This window comes from Acomys russatus, chromosome 3 (genome assembly GCF_903995435.1).
Source record: "Acomys russatus chromosome 3, mAcoRus1.1, whole genome shotgun sequence".
Lineage (NCBI taxonomy): Eukaryota > Metazoa > Chordata > Mammalia > Rodentia > Muridae > Acomys > Acomys russatus.
This window is the reverse complement of record NC_067139.1, coordinates 84,826,841-84,839,506: the sequence shown is the minus strand read 5'-3', so window position 1 is coordinate 84,839,506 and position 12,666 is coordinate 84,826,841. Positions and strand designations below refer to the sequence as shown.

General features: G+C 45.6%; 1 protein-coding gene across 1 annotated transcript; it reads left to right on the top strand.

Moving 5' to 3' along the window:
• The first annotated feature begins 3,313 nt into the window (after nucleotides 1-3,313).
• On the top strand, nucleotides 3,314-6,682 carry LOC127186866 (mast cell protease 2-like). Its single transcript, XM_051143173.1, has 4 exons — nucleotides 3,314-3,459; nucleotides 5,540-5,675; nucleotides 5,879-6,136; nucleotides 6,447-6,682. The coding sequence occupies exons 1-4, from the start codon at nucleotides 3,356-3,358 to the stop codon at nucleotides 6,588-6,590; spliced, it is 642 nt and encodes a 213-aa protein (XP_050999130.1). The 5' UTR covers nucleotides 3,314-3,355; the 3' UTR covers nucleotides 6,591-6,682.
• The last annotated feature ends 5,984 nt before the right edge of the window (nucleotides 6,683-12,666 follow it).

Below are 12,666 nucleotides of genomic sequence, written 5' to 3'. Positions count from 1 at the left end.
GCCTTAGGGAAATGTGTGTAAATGTCTTTTCGTTGAGGGGATCAGAGATGTGGGTGAGCTTGGCTGAGAGCAACACAGCTGATGGTTGCTAAGGGAATGACCCCTGTGCTCAGGAGCCCATGCTGCCCCCAAGGACATGGTGGAGAAATGTGGGAGAGGCACTTACCCCTCTGTAGGCTCCCACAAAGGAACTTAACCTTCTACAGGTCTCCAGGGAAAATGTCACTGATCTGTGTCGCCTGCTTGTCTACAGAGCCCCTCTTCCAAGTCTGGGGCAGCACCAGGCCAGTGCTTGAAGTGTCTGTGAAATCTGTGAATAGTGAGAGGTAACGTGTGCCGTCTTGGTCTCGGTTTCAAGTCTACATTTGTAAACAGGCAGTAATGGTATTTTTCAAGGCAGTTTTAACAAAAAGTATGTTAACTTGCAGACTCTGGCTTTGTCTTCTTCAGTTTAGAACCACCCTAGCCTTCCAGAGAAAATTGCTTACCTCCTATTCCTATGCCTCCCCCTCAAACTTAGCAAGACTCTTTCTCTTGGACCGTTGAGCAGACAGAACTCTTGATTTGGAATCAGAAAGATCTAATTCTAAACCATAAACCTGAAAAGTCGGATCAGCAAAATTGAAACAATGGTAACTAGTTAATGGTTGCTATGAAGGTAAGAAGGTAGCTGAGGGAGTGACAGTACATGATTGCACGCACAGACTGAGGACGTGGTCATCCCATCTCTTTGCTCTCATGAGGAGCTACATGGAGTCCTACACAGGAGTCAGCTTCCTCCTTTAGTTGTTCTTTTTCCTCTTCCTCTCTGTCTTCTTCCTTAGACCATAAACACTGGTTCCAAGAAAGAGAAATGAAGGTTAATATATTTCAAATTTCATGTAATCATTATTTAGGAAGAATACTATTTGAGTTTTAATATATATTGCAATGAAATGAATGGAGTAGCACGCAAACTAACAGAGGACATTTTAATTTTTTCTTTATTTTTGAAATTTCCATACAGCGAAATAGGATTATACCCATCTCTTAACGCAACTCCCTCTCAACTTCATTTTTTTTTATAACCCCAATAAGTTCAGTTACTGCTGCCATGCATGCATATGTATAGGCCATATGAGCCACCATCTACATACTCAGGAAAGAAGAGTTCTGCCTCCAGACTAACAAACGCTCCTCAGTATGCAGTGGGGCCTGGAGAAGATCTCCCTCACCTGTGACAGAATCATGGCTGGCTCGCTCTTCTGTAAGCTTGTGCAGGAAACCATAGCTGCTCTAAGTCCTTAAGTGTGAGAGATCCCACGTCCAGAAAACAGCCTGTCATACCACCACTCTCCATCCTCTGGCTCCTGTATCCTTTCTGCATCCTCTTCCACAACATTTCTTGAGCCTTGACTGGGGAGTGGGGAAGTAATGTGTGTGTCTGTGTAGGGCTGAGCACCCTGTCTTTTACTCTCAGCATGTTAGTGAGTTAAACATCTCCACATTGACTGCTGGACACTGCAAAGAGAAGCTTCTCTGGCAGAGGATGACAGTAGCTCCTGTCTATTACACATCAGCATTACAGCAATAGGCATGAAATTTCCTCCTGTGGAGCAGGCCTCAAATCTAGCCAAAAATCAGTTGTTGACCCCACAGCAGTCATGCCACTATGGCACTAGTGGACACATCTTGCCTGGCAGATCTGTATTACAGTCTACAGGCTCAAGACCTGGGCAAGGCTGCTGATGTCTTTTCTTCTTTTGTCCTCCAGCGGCCTGAAGAGCACCCTCCAGAACCACAAAAAGCAGCCAACAGGTAAAAAGCTTTCACGTCAGTTTGAGATTGCTTTTCTATTCCCCGAAGCCAGCTTGTATGGTATCTTCAGCAATAAGGCCTTACTATGACGTTATGGTGAGCAACCAAGAGCAACAGCAATAGTTTGTCTTGTTTGGAGACCTCTGGGGACTGCCTGACCAATAACTTATAGCGAGGTACCCTACAGTTAGTATTGTAATGTTCACTTAAATAGCCCATGTTTTTCCAGTACTGACATTTGCCAACAATCTTAATTCTGCCCAAACTCTTTTTTAATTAACTTACTAGTTAGTGGATTTCCATAAGGCATATATGGGATGGGGCCTCTTACCCCATCCCTGATTAATACTTTAATCCTCCTTACTTTGTCTAAATGGCATACCATGTACGTGTTTATACATGTGTGTGTTCATTGAGTCTTTCTGCAAAACACGTTTCCTGCTGTGGGCTATAGTAACCACAACCTGTGCTCCTGGATGCTCAAAGCAAAGATTGTCCTCAACCCAAGTTTCTAGGGACCTTTAATGAGCCTCCCTAACTAGATAAAGTAAGACCCTTCCATATTCTGTCCCCACACTCCTAACCTACACAGAAGCCCAGTTGAGGACCCATCTGAGTCTCTGGGATGTAAGAGTCTAGGCTTCAATTTCACCTCTAGTGGAAAAAAACAGTGTTATTCTGGAGGAATGTCCACTGATGAAGACAACTGACTTAAAGAAGAAACCATGAACCACACAGTTCCTGTGGTAACAGCTCTGCCACTCCCCTGCCTGCTGGGAGTAATAAGCCCTAAGACTCAAAGATAACGGCCGCAGCAGCCGTGAGCCGCCCCTCTGAGAGGATGCATCTTCTTGCTCTCCATCTGCTGTTCTTTCTCCTGGGCTCCAGCAGCAAAGCTGGTGAGTGGTGGCATCCTTCCCTCTCAAATCTGCAGGGTCAGGCCCTGGGACAATAAAGCTCAGTGTGGCTTCTGAGACTCTCAGATGGGTCTCACAGCTCTTCTCTGGAGCCTAGGAGGAAAGCCTCCTCTTGGAATTTGCCCAGCTGTTCTTTAAAGCCACTGTAGTTTCCAGGAACATGGGAGCTTATGTTGACTGAGGTGGGACCCCTAAAGCAAGTGGGAGAAAGAGGGAGACTTCGGGAGAACAGGAACATTCTCTTCGTCCTTGGGGTGCATTTTTGCAGTTCTGTATCTATAAGGAACAGGACGAACATGGACAACATGTGCTGCAGGAAGGCAGATGGGCCAGGGACAAGGCAGAGCATAAACATTCAGAAGTGGAAACTGCCTAAATCTAAGGCAGGATTGGCTGCTGTGCCTTGAGAAAGAAATGAGTATTGGAAGTAGGGTGAGTTGTGGGTGAAAATGGCTGATAAAGATGCCTGAGAGCACCCTGGACAGGATTTACGGCAAGGATATCAAGGAAGCCTCTCTCGACCTTAAGCCAACTGCACACTCTCTGGAAAGAGCATCCATGCCTATGAGAAGCCCCGGGGGTTCTCTGTTCTAGGGAAGATCATCGGCGGCTCAGAGTGCATACCACACTCCCGCCCCTACATGGCCTATCTGGAAATTGTCACCCCTGGGAATTATCGGTTGGCCTGCAGTGGCTTCCTGATAAGACGGAACTTTGTGCTGACTGCTGCGCACTGTGCAGGAAGGTGAGACGAGATGCTGTTTATCCCTAAATATGATGTGAACCACCAGGGTGGCAACCTGGGGCACATCCCAAAGAGGGATCCTGAGCCTAGGTCAACTGACGAGAGAGAGGCGACATTCAATAGATGCCCTGAGCCTCAATCACTATAAATGCAGCTCCTCTCAGAAGCGGGGGGGGGGGGCTTCTCCACACCTGCTTCAACATGGAAGATTCCCAAAGCTCACTTGTCTGTATCTACCCACTAGTTTTCTGGGCCATTTCTCCTTCCTATTTTCAAGAATAATGGCCTTCAGTTCTCAGGGTCCAGAGCTGGTCATTTCTTTTGGTTTTTTTTTTTTAATACTTTTATTTTATTACACATGTATAAACCAAACTACATACAGCAGGGAGAACCATGTGACAATCATGAGAATAATGAGTTCTGTACATGTTACATTCATGGTGACTTGGCCATCTGCATTCGTCCCATTTGAAGTAAGTGTCTTTCCTGTCTTGTTGTGTCTAAATTTCGGAATGAAATTCACTATCTATCCTATCTCAACTCTAGTAGCTTAACTTCTTTAACTTAACCTGAGACGATCTTGTCCCCTAATCAACTAAGCTTGGTTGTAAAACTATACTACCTTGTCTTCAATGCCCCTCAGAGACTTGAGAAGGAATAAAACTTAAATTCCTGAGTGAATCAGCAGTGTGGGTTAGCAGCTTCCAAAATGTACAAATTAACTTAAGACAGTTTACTGCCTGACCAGTCACCCAAAACACTTTATAACGTTGGAGCCTCATCGTCAGCTTTCTGGCCTAATATCTCTGCCAGACTTGTTCGCAGGGCAGGAACTACTGAGAACTTGCTTTCCCTGACTTGGCAGAGTGCAGCCGTCGACTCTGCCTGCATCTAAGTTGCCCATTTTTAGGCAGATTCTTCTTGTGGCAGGAACAAGGGCATTTTGCCCAATGGCTGGTTTGCCACCTTTGAAGCCATGTCCATAAGGAGGCTCTTTGATGCTCATCATCTTCTTTGAGGTTGGCTGGGTGTTGTCAGGAGTTAACTTGTCTTGTCGAAGAAATTTAGGATTGTAAGAACAACTTTAAAGGCCATATTCTGTGTGTCTCTGAGGCTTTTGAAGACCTTATTCAACTAATTTACCACATATATCGATAGAGTCATATCTGTCTGTTAGACTTAGGATATATATATTTTTTTAGGATATGTATTCTTGTGTTAAAATCTGCCACGTATTTGACATGCTCATGTTTTGTATCAGTATACTAAATTCCATGGCAATGATTTAGACATAACCTTCATTATGAGTAACAATTAAGGCCTTGAGTTAAGCAGGTTCAATCATCTAGCTTTTGTTCTGTCCTCCCTCTATGTTCCTATGTCTCCCTTTCTTTCCTTTCAGTTCCCATTTCTAAGGAAGACAGAACAGCACCCACAAGACACTTACAGCTTGCTGCTCACTAGCTCCTGTAGAAAACTGGCCCGGTACAAGGCTCCCCACATCGGGGAGTACTAACCCTGCCCCATAGGTCCTCTTTCTCCTCCACGTTCTCCATCAGTTCTTGGGGAGCCAGCCTTGGAAAGTGTGTCTGTTCCAGAAAACTCTCTTTCTCCAAGCCTTTTCCCTCCTGAAAGCTGACTCAGGCCCAAGTGTAGATTATCTCCTCGTCGCTCTCCTGATTAAAAACTGACTCCGTCCAAAACCACAAGGAGCCCAGAAAGTGGGGTGGGAAGCATCCCGTGCCGTTCCCAGCGAGGATTTCCAGCCTTGTGCTCATCTCTGAGGCTGTCGCGGTCTCTGCTTGCCCTTTCTTTTTGTTGTTGCTGTTGTTGGTTGTATCTGTATTTTTGTTCCACAGTCTCTCATGTAGCTCAGGCTGGCCTCAAACTCACTATGCAGCTAAGAATGACCTTGAAATTCTAATCCTCCTGCCTCTACCTCCCAAGTGCAGAGCTCACAGGCATGCGCCACCATGCCAGTTTATACAACGTTGTGGCTCAAACCAGTGCTTCATATACGCTAGGCAAGCACTCTACCAGTTGCTACATCTCAGGCAGGCCCCGTCCTTCCTCACAACAGGTCTATAACAGTCCTCCTAGGAGCCCATAACAAAACACTTGAAGAAGACACATGGCAGAAGATCGAGGTTGAAAAGCAATTCCCTCATCCAAAATATGATGGCTATTTGGCTCTCCATGACATCATGTTACTGAAGGTAACAAGTTTCTCCCTCTATTCCACTCCCTGCAACTTTTCATTCATGTCCTCACTGGCCTGAATTTCCCCCGCCCTGCATCTGGACAGCACTTCCTTCTTATGCCCTGTTAGACTCAGGTGCTTCGCCCTCTTTCTCCCTGATTACCTGTAAGCACCTCCTAGCCCATGACCCTCTCTAAAAGTCCCTCCTTCCCCTCGCAGTTGAAGGAGAAAGCCAAGCTAACCCGAGGCGTGGGAACCCTTCCACTCCCGGCCCAGTTCAACTTCATCCCACCAGGGAGGACGTGCCGGGCAGTTGGCTGGGGGAAAACAGCCGTGAATGAGCCAGCCTCCGACACATTGCAGGAGACAAAGATGAGGCTCTTGGAGCCCCAAGGCTGCAAACACTTCAGCAGCAGCTTCTACCACAGTCTCCAGCTGTGTGTGGGCAACCCCAAGAAGATACAAAATGTGTACAAGGTGAACCTCTTACTTTTTATTTTGTTTTTAAAAACACTCCTGAGAGCCAGAGTTCTAGAAGGAGGAGGAGCAGAAGACACTCCCCTGATCCCCAAGTGCAGAAACAAAGTATCTACCTTCCCAGGACTATCCTGGGTCACTCCGTCTGCTGTGCAGAGAGCTAGGGGTGCTATGAGGAAGGTAGGGGGGCTTATCACAAAGAGGAAGATGTGGCACAGGCCCTAGACCTAACTGCCGCTGATAGAGGTGGGCAGAGGCAGAGGCTCCCTCCTATCCATTCATCAGTTTCCTCTCCCCTCCCCCCCAACAGGGAGATTCTGGAGGACCCCTCGTGTGTGCTGGGATAGCCCAAGGCATCGCCTCCTATGTGCATCGGAATGCGAAGCCCCCTGCTGTCTTCACCAGAATCTCCCACTACCGGCCCTGGATCAATGAGATCTTGAGGGAGAATTAACCCTGGAGCTTGGGCCAGCCTGTGAGGAAATCTGGAACTGGAATTGAGCAGGTTTTCCCTGCCCGTGCTCTTGCCTGTCTCCAGTTCCTGCTGAAGCCATGCCCAATTCTTGAACTTCCAGAAGGTTCTTGCAGGTCGCATAAGGTTCCTAAAGGTCACCATCTCAATAAACCTCAATAAAGACCTGGATTCTAGACTGCAACCTGTGTCTCCTCTCTCAGCTGTTCTCTTCTCCCTACACACAGCCACCTGATTCATAGCTTAAATAACTTAAGATTTGGAAGGAGTCTGTCAGGGGTGAGAGAAGTGTGAAGGAACAGGAAGAGACAGAAAGATACACAACAAAACATGCAGAGAGATGAGAAATAACAAAGTAAAAATAAAGAGTTTTCCTGGAAAGCCAAGGTCTATATTTCCAGCTTAAACACACTGTGCTTATTCCTTATCTTAATATTTCTCTCTTTCTCTCCACACTATCTTTTTCTTTCTCACCTCTGTCTCTTTCAGTGTGTGTGTGTGTGTGTGTGTGTGTGTGTGTGTGTGTGTGTGTAATGTGTATGTAGTATATGCAAGTGCCCAAGTAGGCCTGAAGAAAATGTTGAATATTTCATTCTATCACACTCTGCCAGAATCCCTTGAGACAGGGTCCTCAATGAGCCTGGAGCTACCCTGGTGGCCAGCAAGCCCCCCAAAGAACCTCCTGTCTCAGAGTGCTGAGGTTACAGGCACATTTAGCCACACCCCATTTTTATGTGGGTGATAGGGATTCGAACTCAGGTCCTCTTGCTGTCACAGCAAGCTCTCTTAGCCACTGAGCCATCTCCCACTCCCTAACTTAACTACTAACCCTGTACCAACTCTAATTTATATTTAATAATTCAGAATCACTGAGAAAGTTTTATATTGCAAACAGGATATGAGATCTTTTAAAAAAAAATCACTCTGGCCCATCTCCAGTAGAGGCCAGTAGCAACAACTTCTACACACCCAATCAAAATCTCTCTGGATATTGTTCAATGCCCCTGAGGGCAAAACTGCAGAATCACCTACAGCTGAGGTTTACACGGACATTACAGAGAGGGGCAGCCAAGGTCAAACAATCTTCTCAGCGCTCATCTGGAAAAGAGAGCACCCATCTGTGAGGCTCTAATGGGACTGGGGGAGGGCGGTGAGAGGGGCGTGCTGGAGATGCCTCTCACTTGCTGCCACAGAACAGATGCCAGGAGCAACAAGAAGAAAAGTAATAGCGAAGTCGGCTAGAGCAACATCCACCCATCCACAAAGGGTTCTGTGTGACCACCAGGATGTGCAAGGCGCCCAGGGCTGCTCAGCACAAACATTCGCCCACAGGAAGATGTTTGGAAGAAAGCACAGGGCAGCATAGACACCATCTGCCCATAAAAGGAATGGTTGGAGGGGAGCCTATGGGAGTGTGTGAAAGTCAGCCAGAGCCTGAGGCTGGCAACACCCACGGCTACTGAAGGCGTGGTGAATCCCTTTAACCAAAGAAATCATTTCCAGGAATTCTTTAGATAAAAAGTGTGTGAAGACTTACATCTCAACGGCCTTAATTTTAAAGCGAACTGGAATCCTATGCATGGAACAGAGCTTAAGTGGTAAATTGATAAGACTGAACATTTTGATAGTTAACAACTTGTTCTCAAACACATTTAATTTTAGTACAGTGCTTTTCAAAAAGCTGTATGTAAAATTTCTCCACAGTAGAATCTCGATTTCAATCAGATATGGTGTGCAGCCATACTAAGAAATACCGGAAGTGTCTTATATCACAGTGATGTTGGGAGTTGTCCCTAGCGGACAGGCCTACTAGGTATTTCTGCTTTGTTTAGACCCCATGGTTCTGACCAGACAGACTCTGCACAGGGTGAGTGTGTGTGCTCATCTTCAGTGACTCAACAGTCAAGCTTTGTTGATGGGACTAATATAGCTGAGCCATCCAGAGACGCTGAACCTCCATGACTTCCCCTCGGCCACAGAACAGAAGGGTTAGTCTTTTTTATTTATTTTTACATCCCGACCACAGTTTTCCCTCCCTCCTCTTTTCCTTGTCCCTGTCCCCCATCTCCAATTTTCACTCACACACACACACACACACACACACACACACATACACACACACACACACCTCATCCAATCCTTCTCCATTTCTCTTCAGAAATTGGCAGGCCTTCCATGAGTGTCAACCAAACATGGCATCTCAAGTTGCAATGAGACGAGGCACCTCAGCTGGCCATGATGGCACACACCTTTAATCCCAGCACTCAGGAGGCAGAGGCAGGTGGATCACTGTGAGTTCAAGGCCAGCCTGGTCTCCAAAGGGAGTCTAGGACAGCCAAGGCTACACAGAGAAACCCTGTCTTGGAAAAAAAAAAAGGAAGACTAGGCACCTCCTCTCCTATTAAGGCTGGGTGAGGCAAGCCAGTAGGAGGAAAATGGTCCCAAAAGCAGACAAAAATGTCAGCTACAGTTCTGGGAAAGTCTCTAAATGTGCTAACATTGCCTTTCAGCTTCTTTAGTTCTGCTTCTGGCTAACTGTTCTTGTTAACTGAAGTGTGTCAAAACCAGGATATTTGTGTGTGTGTGTGTGTGTGTGTATGTGTGTGTGTGTGTTTGTTTAAAAGCTCACCCTGAAAAGGGTTCTGAGCTACACCGGCATCCCAAACACCTAATGTAGCCACCAGTCAACTAATAACGACTTTCTATTGGCTTAAACCCACATCCAAGAACGTTCTCTGGCGGGTACCTCACAACACTTCCATTCCTACAAAGTCTGACTAAAATAGGAAGTCACAGAATGAGAAAGTGGTAGGAAGCAAGCTAGGGAAGAAGAAGCCACATAAATGGTCATAATGAACTGAAACATCAGTAGTTTCCTTAGTGTTTATTAAATAAAAAATGAACAATTTTAGTGTAAATACATATTTATATATGTATACATATAAATTTAGATTTAGTAAGTACTAAATATAAGACCGTGGATGGCTCTTTGCTATGACCTAAATTCGCAGGCTCTCTTTAGAGACTGCCCCTTTTGCTAGAGTCCCAATGTGTGCATGCTATAATTAATTTGTCAGTATATGTCCAAGTAAATGTCAGTACGGTGAGCTTTACATAATGACTAAGCAGGTATGCGCTCAGGTGTGCGCTGCCAGAACATTCCCTATTGCTAAAAGATATCAAATGCAGTGTAGGATTGTTCTGCCTCTCAGTCTTTAGAGGCAAGAATCTGGTTCCCACCCAGTCCTGTAACTGAAGAAGCAAGTACAGTGTTTTAGCATTCGTGCTTCTATTTTTGGGGGGAGAGAGGGGCAGGAATAAGCATGACTGAGGGACCACTTATGCTAAAGAGACAACATCTTGCTTAACACCCCAATACTGTGCTTTCCAATCAAAAGGTAAGTGCTTACACAACAGTTAACCCAATAGCAATTGCAAGAAAAAAAATATATCAAGGCCAATTTAAAAATATCAACTACTAATTCCTGTTTTCAAATTTGGCACAATTTTTCGTACTTATAATCAAAACATCTATTTTGCATTTATTCAAATATATTCAACTGAAATAGTGTTTAATGGACATAATCTGAATTTGAACCTGAAATTAGAGGACTGTTTAAGTACTGCTGCTGAAGCTGGTCTCATACCCTAATCGATATTCTCCTTTCACCGTTAGGGCCCTTTCTAGATTCCCAGACAGCCCCCTTCTAAACACTTCAGATGGGCTGTCTTGCATGTCTGACGGTGTCCAGCTGGTGCCCCTGAGGACCGAGCCTTTAGTTTAGCTTTTATCATGTCTTCATTGTTGCAAATGTCTACTTACAATTGCACAAATCGTGACCCCTGAGAACCTCCAGAGTTCTTACTCTCTTCACCGTCTCCCGTTGCTCTTCGGCAGCCCTCGCCTCCTATGGTAATCGATTGCTCTGGCCAGTAGAATAACTGTGTTTGCTGGTGCACTCACGAATATGCAGACGCTAAAACTAGGCAATAGTCACACTTCACTGTAGCCTCCACCCCGCCCCTGGAGAGAGCATTCTCATGTTAGAGAATTGTGCCTCTAAGACAGAAGGACTTGATGCTGCAGAGATGGGAAGGCTCAATTCTGCCAGCCAGACCTGGGAGTGGTAACTAAAAGGGTCGATTCTCTCTGGGGCCCTTAATTCCAAGCCTCATGTGATAGTTGTGCTGGAGGAATGAGCTCTAATTGTCGATTCAGCACATTTCTTTTTGTTGTTGTTGTTTCTTTTTTTATTATTAATTTATTCATATTACATCTCAATTGTTAGCCCATTTCTTGTATCCTCCCATTCCTCCCTCCCTCCCCCTTCCCCCCTACTCCTGTCCCCTATGTCTGTGACTGAAGGAGACCTCCTCCCCCTATATATGCTCTTAGGGTATCGAGTCTCTTCTTGGTAACTTGCTATCCTTCCTCTGAGTGCCACCAGGCCTTCTCATCCAGGGGACGTGGTCAGAGATGGGACACCAGAGTTCGGGTGAGAAGCAGATCTCCTTCTCCACTCACCGGTGGAGAATGTCCTGTCCATCGACTAGTCTGGGTAGGGGTTCGAAGTTTACTGCCTATATTTTCCTTGGCTAGGATTCAGCACATTTCTACATCCTGGAGAATAGTGCTCCAGCCTCAAGGGAGCTGTCTCAGATCTGGCTCCCTAGCAGATATTTCAAAAGGCCAGTTTCACAGGGCTGACTGATTCTAAATGGCCTGGTACAAGATAAGACCAATGAGCTTGTCACATTTACTGCTTACCATCAGTTGCCTCTGTGTTTAAAAGGAGTCCTTTGGTCTGAAGTCATACTCAATAGGAACCAGGGTAGGGACCAGGCAAACTGATGCTGGCAGCCACTTCAGACAGAGAAAAGAAGTCCAGAGTCCAGATACCAGTGTTGACGTGGGTGAGTGCCCACCCCTCCAAGGTAAGAATAATGTAATTTAACAAGTTGCTCACTAGTAACTGGCTGTTCCCTTATGGATGTTTCTTCTCCAGGGTTGTGATATTCTCTGCTGTTGATTGGTTAGGTGTTCAATAAAGCAGGATCTGGATCAATCCGTCACTAGAGACACTCCAGCCTAAAGGGGAAGGAAAGTGAGTAACCAACAGAGAAGGCATGGAGTGGATCTGCAGGAGTGGCATATACTCAGTTTCCCCCCAGAGCTCTAGCTGGGACCTCTGTCAGCTAAACTCACCTTTCTCCTGCTGCAGCTGGGTCATCCTGGGTAAGGGCTGCAGCATCAAGGAAAGGGTCGGCTACAGCTATGAATGCTGTACAGTAGTGTGGATGCTAGAAGGACTTGAGATGATGTCGGCGAAGATTTTTTTAAAAGAAATTAAAACTGCCCAGGGGAAATCCAGAAACAACTCTCAGCAGAGTAAGAAGCAGGCTTCGTATGACATCACTGACGCCCTTCCTGAGGCCACACACTCCCCAGCTGTGCATGCTAAGACACTCAACAAAGACTGTGAGCCTTTCCTTGAAACAGGTCGTGCTACAAACAAAGTTGGATAACCAACATTGATAATGATAATTTTTTTTAAACTGGAAACAAGAGTCAACAAGATGACTCAGAAGGTCAAGGCACCTTCTGCCCAAGCCGTGTCCTTGTTATTCAGTGGTATCACGGGGAGTTTCTGAAAGTAAAATATTTACTATGTGACTTTCCCTTACGGAGTTTCAACTATAGAACTGTTTCCTACATAAAACATAATTAAAGATGGGGAGCTAACAGCCAAAGATCTGTTTTAGAGCTCTGCTAGAGAACATGGTGATATAGTTAATAACAATATTTGGGGAGTTGTTTGCTTAGTTTTTGTCTTGTTTTTTGAGAGAGGGTCTCATGTAGCCCAGTCTTGTCTCAGTTTGAATTTCTGATCCTCTCGCCTCTGTCTCCAAAGTTCTGGAATCACAGGGGTGTGCCACCACATCCCACTTAAAAACACTGTATTTTATAACCAAAGGCCGCTGAGAGATTTTTAAATGTTAACATGAGAAGTAGCTAAGATCAGTGATATATTAATTAGCTTGATCTAGTCATTTCTCC

Coding starts and splice junctions, on each gene's coding strand:
- LOC127186866 (XM_051143173.1), top strand. CDS start 3,356: ATGGCCTATCTGGAAATTGTCACCCCTGGGAATTATCGGTTGGCCTGC. Junction 5,676..5,878: donor ATGACATCATGTTACTGAAG/GTAACAAGTTTC, acceptor TTCCCCTCGCAG/TTGAAGGAGAAAGCCAAGCT. Junction 6,137..6,446: donor AGATACAAAATGTGTACAAG/GTGAACCTCTTA, acceptor CCCCCCCAACAG/GGAGATTCTGGAGGACCCCT.